The sequence below is a fragment of the Pan troglodytes genome, chromosome 5, assembly GCF_028858775.2.
Source record: "Pan troglodytes isolate AG18354 chromosome 5, NHGRI_mPanTro3-v2.0_pri, whole genome shotgun sequence".
Lineage (NCBI taxonomy): Eukaryota > Metazoa > Chordata > Mammalia > Primates > Hominidae > Pan > Pan troglodytes.
The window spans coordinates 58,640,397-58,654,515 of NC_072403.2; the positions used below are offsets into that span (position 1 = coordinate 58,640,397).

Consider the following 14,119-nt stretch of genomic DNA (forward strand, 5'->3'; position numbering starts at 1 on the left):
AAGTGTCCCATAAAAATTTCTTAGCAGTTTGTTTATTTTGGTCAGCATGCAAGCAAGGTCGTTACAAAGCATTTGAGGGATATGAGTCAATTCTTTTTTTAAGAAATTAATGAATGAGTAGAGACAGGTAGAGAGTGTGGGGGTTTGTGAGTTCTCAATGCCCAGTCTCATATACCAAGGTTCTGGCGTTGCATAGAGCTGTGCATGGGTCTGTGCAGATATCATTGTCCGTTAGTGATGAAGCACTGGGGACCCAGCAGGCCAAGCCCCACACCACAAGCTCACAGTACAGGGGAGCAGACACAGTGGCCCTCAGGTGTTATTAGAGGCTCACTGGGACTCTGTGGAGGGCAGAGGACAGCCCAGCGCTCCTGGGAAGCAATGAGGTAGTGTTAAGTGTGTCCACTGGGAAGGAGCTTGCCAAGCAGGGCTAGCAAATGTACCCAGGCAGGAAGGCAAGAGGCCCCACCATGCTCAGAGAGTTGACTGGGCTGAAGATCACGGAGTGAAGACAGGTGTGAGGATGCATTGTATATGTAGTCAGGACTCACTGAAGAATTCTGTGAGTTTTTTTCCAATTTGTATTTTGGAAAAACTACTCTGGTTGTAAGTGGAGAAGAGACTAGAGCAAAGCGAAGCTGCAGGTAGGAAGCCTGTGTGCCTGTCTGCTCCCTCAACCAACTCTGCCAACTGTGGGGAAGCTCCCTCTAAGAGGAGGAGAGTGCAAATTGCAGAAGCCCAGGTGTCCTGGGAGAGATTAGCATTACAGGACCAGTATGGGGGTGGAGCTAGAAAGCACTCCTAATCTAAGCATTCTGGCACAATGACACACCAGGGAAAAATGATTTTGCATATAGTTATTTGTATTTCACATATACCATCTGTATCTTGGCAGCCAGGCCTGAGTGGCACTGAAGGAACTGAGAGAAGGCTCATGCCTGCGACCCCACAGAGCCTTAAGGAGCAGAGTGAGGATGAGCCAGGAGCACACACACTGTAAGGGACAATAGGGTGGCCTGAGAGCAGAGGGTGGGTCTGTTTGCTCTTCAGTATTTCCTCACCTCCTAGAAAACTGAGGAATCCACAGCACACAGAATCATTGTTTTGCAAATGCATAAGAAAGAATGCTTTTATCAGAAATAAAATGACTGTCCAGGAAAAGAAGAAAATGTCTTTATGCCATTATCCAGGATGGTAACTCTTCTCCTGTGCATACCTGAAAATGTCAGAAGTGCATTTCTACATTGACATTTTAATAGATTGTATGACAAATTGTATGTTACGGGACAATTCTTGGAAAAGTCAAACAAACCACATAATCTATAGTTTCCTTTTTTACTGAATTTTTAATTCCAGGAAAATGGTTGGCTAGGAGAAGATTGGAAATCTGAATTCACATCAGATCCTAATGAAAACAAATCAATTTTAACTAAGTCAGCGAATAGGAGTTGTATTATTTAATTAGCATATAATTTGAAAGAGTTCATTAGCTTCACAACAGGCACAATCAACACTTAGGTAAAGTACTTTATTGTTGCAAAACTTTAGAACATTGGTATTGCAAGTTCTTGGCCTCCATGACTGCGTTATTAAAACCTGAAAATCTTCCTTGCTTCTTCTAAAGATTTCTCATCCATGGGAGGCTTCCTTGGGCTGCCAGGCTGTAGAAACTTCTTCACTGTGGGCAGGTTGCTGATTCTGGTTTTCAGGGCCTGTAATTCATAAAGCACAGCCTCAGAGTGAAGCCAAGGGCTGACACCACCATTAACATGACCCAGGGAATCTGAGCCCCTCCTGCAAAGACCAAGTGAGTCTGCTCCATCAGCACAAGCATGGAGGCAGAAACAGACACCCAGTGAGAAATGAAGATAAGGGGAAGGACATGTAGCTCACTTTATTTTCCCCAAAGATGTCTTGAAGTTTTAATCAGTTCAGTCATCTCTATCTTTCTCCTTACACACTAATCGTATAGATTAGTGACTCTTGTATAAGACAAGAAAAAATAATGTGCCTGTGAGATATCAACACAGATGAGTCTCTAAGCAGAAGTGAAAATATGGGGAAATTATTTGGGAAGAGAATAGTTATAGAAAATATTAAAGACAAACCATGGGACCACCTTTTCTCAGTGAGAGATACAGTGTGGGGGGCCAGTGTCCTGGAGAGCTGTGCAGAGAGGAACACAATGTCAGACAGCAGGAGCCGGAGCCCAGGGAGGAAACCAGATGGAAAGGGCTCTGCTCAGACCGGCTCATTGTGGGCACATATGGGATAAAGGACATCACAGAGAACTCAGGAACAGAAACCACATTGAAATAGAGGGATGGAGAGAGATGCTGGGCCCTGGGTTCTTTCCATAATAAAGGGCAAAATACTCTTTGTGGGGTAGCATGCAGCACAGATTTCCTTTCCATAACAAAAGTGTTTTCATTCCTCAAAATTGGAGCCTGGAAGCTCATTTTGGAGACCTTGGGGCACTGAAGGCCTGGAGAAGGCTGGGGCAAAACTTGGTCAGTCGCAGGGCCCAGATACAAGATCCCAAGATGGGAGATGTGGGGCTGCCTCTCTGGGCTGCGAAATGGGTCACCTTCAGCAGAGGGAAGCTGGAGATAAGACTGGAGTCAAGCTCCTCGACGTAGTAGAGAAGTTCCACCAGATGAATGTCAGCCCGGCTCAGCTTGTTGCCAACAAGGTAGTCTTGTCCGTGGCTCTTTAAGACCTGGAGAATGGGAGGAATCAGATCAGGAACACATGCACACCCAGGCTAGGACCCCTGCTTCTTTTGGAGCCTCTCCACCCTGACTTTCCCCACCTCTGTTGCCTTACTACATGGGTGCAGAAATCCAGAGCTTTCTCCACATTATCTGAATGAATGAGAGAGTAAGAACTGTAACTCTACTCACTCCTCAGTTGTAGCTCAGGCTCCCATTTTCTCTTCTCATTCTACGTCACTGTGGCATCTACACCACCCATGCAGCTTGCTTCTTCCACATGGGCCAGGGTCTTAGCACCTGCCTCCATGTGTTCTGTCTGCCCCAGGCCCTACAGCGTGGAGCCCTCACATTCAGGATGTGGCTCTACATTCTGCTTTCTCCCTCTCCAATCTCCCTTGGGCAGTGACTCCACCTTCATGACAACACTCTTCCCCAGGAGGAGACTATTTCAGAGTCCTCATTTCTCTTTGTCTGCTCTCCTCATTCCCTGCTCTATCTCCCTGGGATCTGTAGGAAACCTGGGTGAACCTGAATTCATCTTTCTTACAGCATTGACTCTCACTCCCAACTGGCACTATGTTATAATCTGCAAGCTGAAGCGTTTACGGGTGAACTGCTCTGATGTCTGCAACTTACTCTAAAATCCATTTTAAAAAATCTTCCTCTGCATCCCACAATCACTCTCCTTTTAAAAAATACCCATCCCTGAAACGCTACAGTAGTCTCTGGTTGGGCAATTGGTCTCCTATCTTCCTGCATATGGTGCCAGAATATTTTCTGATGGATCGCTTTCATCATGCCCCTGTTCAGTCAAAGTCCATGGGGTTCCATAGACTCAACAGCAACCTCTAGTGTGGTCCAGAGCCCACATTCTACTTATGAACATGAAATCTTGTTGAACAGGTAATTCCATGTTGGGGTCCAGTAAATTAAAATTTTACTGGAAAAGTATAGCTTGGGTATAAATGATACATTTGTTTCTCCAAGTCTATTTTCATAAAATGCCTTGAGAGTCAGAGTGCTGCATTGGTGTTCAGGAAGTCTCACTGAAAGTGAAGATCAGTGACCCAGGAATGCCCAGCCACTATTTTTCTACTGGCCTCTAAACTCAGTTCCCCAAAACACTGAACAGCTTCACTTACTTTTTCAAAGGCAGGGAAGTAGCGATTTTTTGTTTTCTCTTTGATCAAAGCAAGCTTGGCATCTTTTTCCTCAGGTGGACATACGGGCAGAAGGAGGATCATTTCACCCAAATCTGCCATACCTTCTATATACATATCAATCCTGAAAGACAGAAACAACCAAATGGTCAAATACCTTTTGCCTTAGATTTTATAGCTTTATAAAAACCTAAGGGAGTAGAGTATCAGGTGATGGCAAAATAATTCACCTCCAGTGAGTGCCTTTTATAGTCTAGTCATTATGCTCTGAGTTTTACAGGTATATTAACATTTATCTCTTAACCTATCAAGGTAGATAGATCTCTAAATTTTGTTACACACATGACCTAATACAGGTAAAAAGAACGTCGGTGGTCACAGTCATGAGAGAAATTGGCAGAATCACTGCCAGTACCCACTGATGCTGTGCCAAGATTTATCATCTCCATTGTGGTTTGTTCTGTGCATGAACTTAGTGTGAGTCAAATGGCCAAAGACCTGCTTCCTAAGTAATCCTAAGAGAGTCCCTGGCACAGCCATGTCAGCCATATTCCTTGTCCTCTCTCATCATTTTACAGCTCCCAGGGCTGCTTCTATGCCCCATATTTGCAGTTCTTTCAATTACACCCATGAAACACATTTCCACAGCCCTTTCCATGTGCTGTTGCCCAACTCTAGCCATGTGTGCCTTTCCTGAGACCCCACCTAAGAATCCCCTTCCCTGGTAAAATTCTCTATACAGTTACAACCAGTGCAAACTTTTCTTCTTTTGTGTCAAATTGGAGTTTCACAATACTTTTTAAAACAAGAACTTTATTGATGCATATTCACATACTATAATTGCCACCAGGTATATTATACTATTGAGTGGTTTTTAGTGCACTCACAGAAATCCGTAAAAATAACCACAGTCTAATTGCAGAATTATTTTTGTCACCCTGATAAGGACACCTGTACCATTAGCAGTATTCTTCTTTTTTCTCCAAGCCCCACTCCTTTAGCTCCAGGCAACCACTAATCTACTTTCTACCTCTATGGATTTGACTATCTGGACATTTCATACAAAAAGAATCCTATAATATGTGGCCTTCTGTGTCTTGTTTCTTTTATGTAACATGTCTTATGGTTTAACCGTCTTATAGCATGCATTAGTACTTCATTCCTTTTCATGACCAAATATCTTTCCATTGCATGGCTAAGGCACATTTTTCTCCTCCATTTATTGATTGATGGATATTTGAGTTGTTTCCACTTTTTGAATTCTATGAATATTGTTATTCACATTATTTATTTATGTAAAATATATAGTGTGGATGTATTTTTGATTGTTTGGGGATATACCTGTTAGAGGAACTGCTGGGTCATTGGTAATACCATATTAAAGTTTTTGAGGAGCTGCCAGCAGTTTCATTCAGGATTTATTTGGAATCATGCAGTCTCATCACAACAGCAAGGAGACCCCTTGGTTTTGCTGGTATTGAATCAATCTGGCTGTTTTGTGCTTCTATCCATGTGTCAAGGTAACCCCAGCATCCTTGGTGCCAGCCTCTACTAGCCCTGCTCAAGTATTCCAGTTGATATATTTGGTTGGTAATTTAGGTTCCCGGTCATCATTCTTGGAATTACTGGGACCTTAGCTTTGGGGTCTTTGCAACTTTCCCTCCACAGTCCTTCATCTACAGACTCTCACATATTCTATGCCTGTCCTAAACTGTTGGCCAGAGTCGAGCCTCTGAAGTCCTGAGCACCTGGAATCATGATTCCCCATCCTCCTCAGTTCATGGTTCATCCGTGTTTGGAAATCACCGTGAGGTGCTGGATCCACGGACTGCATCCTCTTCTAGAATCACCCTTGCCTGAACCCTCCCCATGTTCACTGTTCCCTCATCTCCATGGGACTCTGCAATACTGGACCTCAGTGTGCATCACCAAGACCCAGCCTGCTGCTGGTCATGATGCCCTGCCATCGTCCCACCCACTCAAGGAAGGACCTAAATCACTCTGTGTTCTCTGTGGATGGAAGAACAGAAAATATACCGTACAGGGCTCTCTCCTTTATGTCTTTCCCATAGAGGTTGTATTTGCTGGCAATGTAGTTGAGAATGGCTCTGGTCTGCACCAGCTTCATCCCATCAATCTCAACCATTGGCACTTGCTGGAACATCAAATATCCATCTTTAGAAGGAAGAAAAAAAAGGAGAGTGAAGTGTCTATGAAACCCACCCTTTTGGGATGAACAAATGGTTGTGGAAATGACTAAATTTGTAAAATGGCAAAGAAATTACTGCCTGGTAAGATTTCACTTGAAACAAATATATATATATATATATATATATATATATATATATATATATATATATATATTTTGGCAGAGTATCATTCTGTCACCCAGGCTGGAGTGGAGTGGCATGATCTTGGCTCACTGTAACTTCTGCCTCCCAGGTTCAAGTGACTCTCCTACCTCAGCCTCCCAATAGCTGGGATTACAGACATGCACCAGTGCACATGGCTAATTTTTGTATTTTTACAAGCGATAGGGTCTCACCATGTTGGCCAAACTGGTCTCAAATTCCTGAACTGAAATGATCTACCCACCTCAGCCTCCCAAACTGGGATTACAGGCATGAGCCACTGCACCCAGTCCAAACAACATTTTTAAAAAGCTTCCTGTAGTTCTTCTTTTTCTTAAGAAGTTTCCTTTTACTTTTTATCCATTTATTTCATATATGTTTTTATTGCCCCTCCAGATACATAGTGGGACTCTTGTATTTTTTGTGTTGATTTATCTTCATGGATATTTTAGGAAGAGGTTGGGACAAGTTACAATAGGACTGGCAACAAGATGCCATTTAAAACAGGAAGTTCCCAGAGTAAGTCTCATAGTGTTTGTGACATTTAAGGCAGGTTCGGAGAGGTTTTTATGTAAGGGTCCTTTTCTGTGCTCTTCAAAGTCTGCGATATTGCTACAGTGTTACCTTGTCCCACCCCCCCCATGAAAGAAAAAACTCAAGACAGTGGCCACATCTATTCCTCCTCCTTTTGTCTAATGCATGTTCTTGCATGTGCTTGGATGGGGAGGGCTGTATGGGATCCTGTGCTGATGACCACCACTCATTCATGGTGCCCCAAGCATGAAAACAAAGAAAGGGCTTTCTCAGGGGTGGGAGATTGTTCCTCTAGCAAATCCTCTGAGAGGTCTGGTCCTTTTAGGCTGGAGAGAGTTGCCAGACTTGCTCAAGGAGCCACATCCCTTCCATTTTAACCACTTTCTCCCTCTGCACCATGTACGAATACCATGCCCCACACCCATAGACATTGCCGGCTGTGCAAACGTCCCCGTGTACCTTCTACTAGATACCCTCATCAGAGGAACTTAGAGATTGATCTTACCATTTCTTAACTTGTCCAAATCTTCTGCAGATTTTATAAACTTCTCTTCAAACTGGAAGCAGAAACAGTAAATACGTTCTTGTTAGTTCATTCTATTATAGACTTGTGGCCTTGAATGGCCCCATCTGGTGCATCATTTGGAGAATACAAGATTTCTGAGTTTGGCAGGGTACACAGAGGGGGCTGGTCATGGCCATTTGGAAATTTAGACCTAATTCATTGAGAAAAGTGCATGGGTCACAGCACATAGCTGCTAAATCTTTTAGTTCGCTTCAACTCCACCCTGATATGAATGTCTATGATTAGGTCATGTTTTGAGGGGGACATCACTGGAGAAAAGGCACTGAGCAGTTCTTCTAGTTATGGTGTTGTCATATCTTAGGAAAGCCTGTGTCTCCAAGTGAGATCAGACCACAACCTTGTGTGTCCCCAGCATGAGGCATGCCATGGGCTAATGGCCATCAAACAATGTGCCACCAAGGAGCCTCTGCTGTAATTTGTATCGCCCCACTTCTCAGGAACCCTGCTAAGGGTGAAATAGGTCGCCGCTGTTGCACAGCTTTCACACTTGCAACTGTAATTTTCTCTTCTGAAGTACGTGAGACACAATAGGGTAAAATTCTCAATTTAATAAAGGAATTAGAGTCCCACACTAACATTATTTTTAAGGAAAACCTCTGGTTTCTGATGTGGTTTTGTGGCATTGGGGAATGCTTGTGTGTTCTGGAAGCCTCCTCCCCTCATTTTAACCACGTGTTTATTTCTCTGCATCCTCATAGACACGTAGGCTGCCCCAGGGCAGGGACTGTGTCTGTCTTGTTCACTATCTCCATGACCTAGTACAGAACCTGGAATTAATAAGTGCTCAAGTAAATAATTGCTGTGAATGTAGTCAATCTTTAATAGGTAGTTTGTTACAATCCACTCCCTTCCATCTCTCATTTGTAGTTTGCATTTTACCTCTAATTACAATCATTTTTTAATATTATGCATTTTTATTTTTTTATTGTGGAAATTATGAACATGAATAAATATAAACAGAAAAGCATAATGATTCTCCTTATACTTCTCACCTAGAATCAATAATTATCAATCAAAACCAATATGGTTTCATCTATATGCCCACCTACTTCTCCTCTTGTAATAATTCCAAGGAAATCCCAGATCCATATGATTAATCCTTAACTACTTCAATGTGTTTTCCTAAAACACATTAACTATTCTAAAGACAGCCATAGTACATTATCACACATGCAATATTAACAATAATTATTTCATGTCTTCATATATTCAATCAATATTCATGTTTCTAATTGTATAAATGCTATAAATTATTCTTTACAGTTTGTTTAAATTCTAATCCACTTAAGTTCTGCACTTTGTGATTAGTGTCTTAATTGTATTTTAATATGTTTGCTTTTAGATGAGAAGAAATTTTAAGAATTAATAGGTCAAATCTGTTCATCTTTTTCTTAATTACAGTCCATTTTTATTTAAGGCACAATGCTTCAGTAAGCAACATCTCATAGTTTCTGTGGGAAAAGTATGTGATAACGCAATTTTAAATCCAACTTAAGATGACCTAACTCAGAACCTACCTCTACTCCAGCTGCAGCCAGGAGCCACCGGGTGGACTCCATTCTGCCCCGTGCATTGAAGTAGTGGAGCTTGGGGTTCTCTGCCATGGTAGCAGTCTCCTGGAGGTTTCTCTAAGCCTGAATGAATGAATGAATGAATGAATAATTGAAACGATAGAATCAAAAATGTACTTTAGGATATGTAGTTGAAAACCACCAACAATACTGAAGAAGAAACTGCCTTCTTCATGACTGTGTTGGAGGAGTTCCTGGAATGTTTTCTTGGCTCAAATTGTTACCCAGCAGTGGCCACCCTCAGATTCCAGCAAACCGGTCTCAAGTCTTCATTGGCTAACTGTGACTTTTCTTGGCAGCATAAGAGGTGAGAGTATGTGGTAAAAATACATGTATAAGAGTTATTGGAAGAGGAAGAATTCAAGAACTAATATTTATTGAAAACTTCCTAGTGTTCCTTCCTCAATGCTAGTCCCTTTCAATATTTTATATCTTTAACCCTCCTTATAGTCCCGTGAAATGATTGTTATCTCCATTTTTTAGTTAATGAAATGGAACATCAGAGAAATACAATGTTCACAGTCACACTCCGGTTGGTGATGGACATGAATATCCACAGCAAGGACTAAAATGAAGTCACTCCTGGAAGCCAGCTGGGTGAAGGCCCTGGGAACCCATGAACTGGCCATGAAACCAGAGGATGTCACTGACAGGGAGGACCGGCAGGGAGCTAAGTCACTCTTCACCTCTTTGTCTGTGAGACTACATTTGATTAAAACCAGAAATTAGGCCTCAGACTTGTTTAACTGTAGCTAGAAGATCCAAAATCTATCAACAGACAGAGATTGTTAATCCCTGCAGCTCCTGTAATTCTGTATTCTAACTCTATGGGGTGCATTTTGTTTTATAAGCTGGAAGAAGAGATGTTGCTGCATTAATTTTGCAATATGGAAGGAGCTAGCATTTGTTCAACATCAGTTACACACTGGCCATTCTTCTAAACTTCTCTTCGTTTTATCCTACAAAAATCACCTAAGATGAATGCAGTTGTTATTCTCATTTTACATTTGAGGATACTGAGGTTTTTAAAGTAACTTTCTCAGAGTAAATGATGGATCTGGGATGCAGACTCACTACTGTTAAAAAACAAGGACTGAGTCTTATTTTCTATGTTAGTGTTTCTGAAATATGCATGGTAATCTTTCAGTAGATTGTGAAAGCCCATTACTTTTAAAAATAAAATAGAATAGAATAGAAAATGTCAGTGAGCATGACATGTTGAAAGGTAAGTAATGTTTGATGAGTTGTTAGTTTCAGTTATTTGTATATTGTGTGTACGGTTGTTTGCATGTGTGCATGCTCACTTGCTCATTGTAAATGGTTAGAGAGAAATTGACTGGGCTCATCAGTGAAGTTTGATAGCCCTTGCTCTATCCCAGGCTGTTTGGGAGGTGGAACATAGCAGAGTATCAGAGAATGAAAACCAGTGGCTGCAGGGACAGATGCAACTAATTGTATCATGAATGTGAATGGAAGGGCACAGGACTCATTGAAAGCAGGAGTTCCAGTGCCAAGACTTAGGAACAGTTGCGTTTTCTCTCCAAACCCCCAGCTCTGATATTTAACATTAATATTCTTCTTGCAAAGTTTTGTGGTTGTTGAGTGTGGAACAAAAATATACTTGCCTTTAACAACTAATGTATTTATTTATTTATTATTAATTTTGAGATGGAGTTTCACTGTTTTTGCCCAGGCTGGAGAGCAATGGCATGATCTTGGCTTACTGCAAACTCAGCTTCCCAGGTTCTAGTGATTCTCCTCCCTCAGCCTCCTGAGTAGCTGGGATTACAGGCATGTGCCACCACACCCGGATAATTTTGTATTTTTAGTGGAGACAGGGTTTCAGCATGTTGGACAGTCTGGTCTGGAACGCCTGACCTCAGGTGATCCACTCGCCTCAGCCTCCCGAAGTGCTGGGATTACAGGAGTGAGCCACTGTACCCGGCCTCAACTAATGTATTTCTAAAAAGGTATGTATGACTAAAATTAGGCATCAAAATCTTTTAAATGTCTCATTTTAAAATATGGGAGTCAATAATTAACCTTTGGAAAGTAAAGAATTCTTTGAAATCATACTGAATCAACTCACCTGTTTTGTCATGAGATATTTTGACATTGTACTTTCTATGATAACTCCAGGAGCAATTTAAAGTAACTTGGGAAATGGAAATAGCATAATTCGGCAGAATGAAAGGGAGAGTGAAGTTCACATGAAAGCATGGGGTATGCTTGTTTAATTGTTATCGACTAGAGTTCACAGTGTCGTAATTCCAATCCCCAAACTAAACTCTCTTAGCCATTGATTGAGGATCATGTTTCAAAAGGAAGTGAAATTTTATCTTACATAATATTTTATCACAACACTCCTGCTGATAACTAGCATATCACTTTCTCAATGTGAGGTTTCCAAGGGTCAGGCTAAGACTGAGACATAGGTTACCATTGAGCTTTGTTGGGTCAACAGAAAATGAGAACCAGAGAGCTCAAGGATTTGCCATGGGTCACACACACATGCTCCTCATTCATAGTCAATATCTAGGGAGTGTGTTTACCTTCCGCAACAACCCTGGGAAATGGCTCCTATTATCCAAATTAAGGATGGGCACACTGAGTTTCAGAGAGCTAAAGCACCTGTCTCATGCTGCACACTTGGTGAGTGTTGGGTCAGCCTTAACTTCTGATTGCAGGTCCAGAGCTTTTCCACTCCACCTCATAACCTGGCTCTCAGCTCCTGTCTGAGAAGTTGTTTTGTATTTTCCTATTCAATATATATTAGCCAAATAAATGTTGGAAGGAGAGGGCGAGAGGGGAACATCTAATTCCTGAGTTCCTCCTGTTAGCAACTTTTCAGGGGCTTGCTTGGAAGAAAAAATTGATAAAACTGTGCCTTTCTCTGATTTGACAACCTAAAAACCAGAGTGAGTTGAGGACTAGTATAATTACTTTACATCAATAATTAACTTACATCAATTAAAAAATGGGCTTGTTTTGAAAGGAATATAAGGTCTCATATTTCCAAGAGTAAATTAAAGGAGTTACATTTACATCTCTGAGGTGGTCCCAATGACACTGTTTCTTATCAGAGAGAAGGGAGAATGAGATAAACCATGACTCCTTCCATTATGAGATTCATAAATGCAGTAGGTTGTTTAATCTCTGAGCCTCAATTTTCTCTTCTTAGAATAGAGATAGTTATTTCTACTTTTGAAGGTTGTTGAGAAAGTTAAATGAGATAATGTAGAAAAAAATTCATAGTAGGAACACAGCAATGGGTGTTTGCTCTTGTCCCAGTGCTTGGAAGATGGGTGAGTCTCTGGACACATTGAGTAGCCCATGGATCCTCTTTCTTTGATCTATCTATCCATCAATTATTTTACCTACCAACAATCTATGTATATGTATCTATTTATAATCTCTGTCTACCCATCCATGTATGTATTATTTTATCTATCAATCGTTCTATGTATCTATCTCTTTGTAATCTGTCTCTTCATCATCTATTATCTATCTTGTATCCATTTCTCTGGTTCTCTATATTTTGTCCATAGAACGCTAGTAGGAATAAGATTTTATATGAATCCAGACTTATATCAAATCTGTCATATGATGGCTCTCTGTTTCTCTCTCTCTTTCCTTTTTAGCTCCTGTACAGAAGATATTGATATTCACTAATCAGTCCACCTGGATTAACAGGAAATTTTCAATGAATGTCCAAGCAGTGGGGCACATCAGTAACACAGGCTTGCTTAGCCCCATGAGGTCATGTAGTCCCATGGTTCTCAACCAGGGGGATTTTGCTCCTCTGCTCCAGAGGACATTGAGCAAGGTCTAGAGACATTTTGGGTTGTCATATCTGCGGGGAGGGAAAGGGGGCTACAAATCAGATAGGTAGAGCCCAAACATCCTAGAGTGAGCAGGACAGATCTCCATTCAAAGAATTACACAGTTTAAAGGGCAGCAACAGTCAGAGCCTCTTTCTTAGCTATCCTCTATATTGGCCATGAGTTGGTAGAACTCCAGAGACAGAATATGACTTGTCTTTGAGCTAATTAGTGGCAAAGGCTCAACTAGAATCTAGTTCTCCTGACATTCAAACTAATTTATTCTAATTATACTAAACCTGAGTTTTGTATTTTCACAGCCAATATAGAATTACAGTGTCACAATTTACAATTGTGTGTTGACTACTTACACAGAGAAATAAATTTTTGCATACATTGCCACTTCTTCCAGCACTGATTATTCTCAGATTGTTTAAAATGCTACCATTTCTTTTTTCTCTTCATGTCATTGTTTCCCATACCATTAAATGCTGAAGCCCTGGTTTTCTAAATTCTTCATTTTTACATTTCTGTAAAGATGTATCCAACAGAAAAGAAATAAACAATTCTTGAACTGTCACCCAAACACACCAAGATGGCACGATATGAGTAAAAACAGACTTTTCCTTGTGCTAAGGACACATATTAGCGTATTTTTCTAGGAGGCTAGAGAGGAGGGTGTGAGGCAATGTAGAGAGATTTATAAGATCAGTACTTACTTTGTTAAACGCTGTCACCGTCCTGGCTCGACAACTGAATTCCAGGTCCTAATGTATTTATAAGCTCTTTGTTCCTCTCAATAGTTCCCTCCCACTGAAAGAAGAGTCAAGTTAGGGAAAAGCCACTCCCACACATTTCATGGCCAAGGGGCCACCTACTGGATTCTAAGACATGAGGCAAGTGATCTGCTTATCAGAAGACACTGGTTAATATGTTCCTTTTCAAGGTTGGCAATCAAAGTTTACACAATACATTTCACCGAGATTTTGCTCTTTTTGCAAGTCAGCAGAAACTGGCTTTTTAAAGATGCTTTTTTTCATGAGTTGGGTGCAAAGACTAGGGCAACTGAAAAATCTCTATTGTGAGCATAGCTTCATTGTCTGTGAAGGGCAAGCTGATGCCACCCTTTTCTTACTGGGTTGCCAAATAAAATATAGGACATCCATGTAACTGTGAATTTCAGGCAAACAATCAACAATTTTTTAGTTATAGCTATGTTCCAAACACGGTATGAAACCAGATGATACTGAAATATTATTTATTGTTTATCTGAAATTCACATTTAGGTGGGTATCCTGTATTTTATCTGACAAATCCAGAGACCCTATTTGCATATGCTATCCTCTTTGCGTCACTCAAATTGCCCATAATATAACAAATCT

The 14,119-nt window shown here is 41.0% G+C and overlaps 1 protein-coding gene across 2 annotated transcripts; it reads right to left on the reverse strand.

Annotated features, from left to right (window-relative positions):
* Window positions 1-1,509: 1,509 nt before the first annotated feature.
* On the reverse strand, window positions 1,510-13,558 carry GSTA1 (glutathione S-transferase alpha 1). Of its 2 annotated transcripts, XM_003311335.6 has the most exons (7): window positions 13,457-13,558; window positions 8,863-8,979; window positions 7,265-7,316; window positions 5,917-6,049; window positions 3,857-3,998; window positions 2,588-2,719; window positions 1,510-1,712 (listed from the first exon to the last, which is right to left on the reverse strand). In XM_003311335.6, exons 2-7 carry the CDS (start codon window positions 8,947-8,949, stop codon window positions 1,590-1,592), a joined length of 669 nt encoding a protein of 222 aa, XP_003311383.1. In that variant the 5' UTR covers window positions 8,950-8,979; window positions 13,457-13,558; the 3' UTR covers window positions 1,510-1,589. The 2 variants fall into 2 exon arrangements, with proteins under 2 accessions (XP_003311383.1, XP_009449728.1); XM_009451453.4 differs by lacking the exon at window positions 1,510-1,712 and having other exon boundaries at window positions 2,441-2,719.
* Window positions 13,559-14,119: the final 561 nt, after the last annotated feature.

Excerpts from the sequence above, each read along its gene's own strand:
- GSTA1 (XM_009451453.4), bottom strand. The coding sequence starts at position 8,949 with ATGGCAGAGAACCCCAAGCTCCACTACTTCAATGCACGGGGCAGAATG. Across the intron at positions 7,317-8,862 it reads TGGCTGCAGCTGGAGTAGAG|TTTGAAGAGAAGTTTATAAA; the intron begins GTAGGTTCTGAG and ends TTCTGCTTCCAG. Across the intron at positions 2,720-3,856 it reads ACTTCCCTGCCTTTGAAAAA|GTCTTAAAGAGCCACGGACA; the intron begins GTAAGTGAAGCT and ends CCCATTCTCCAG.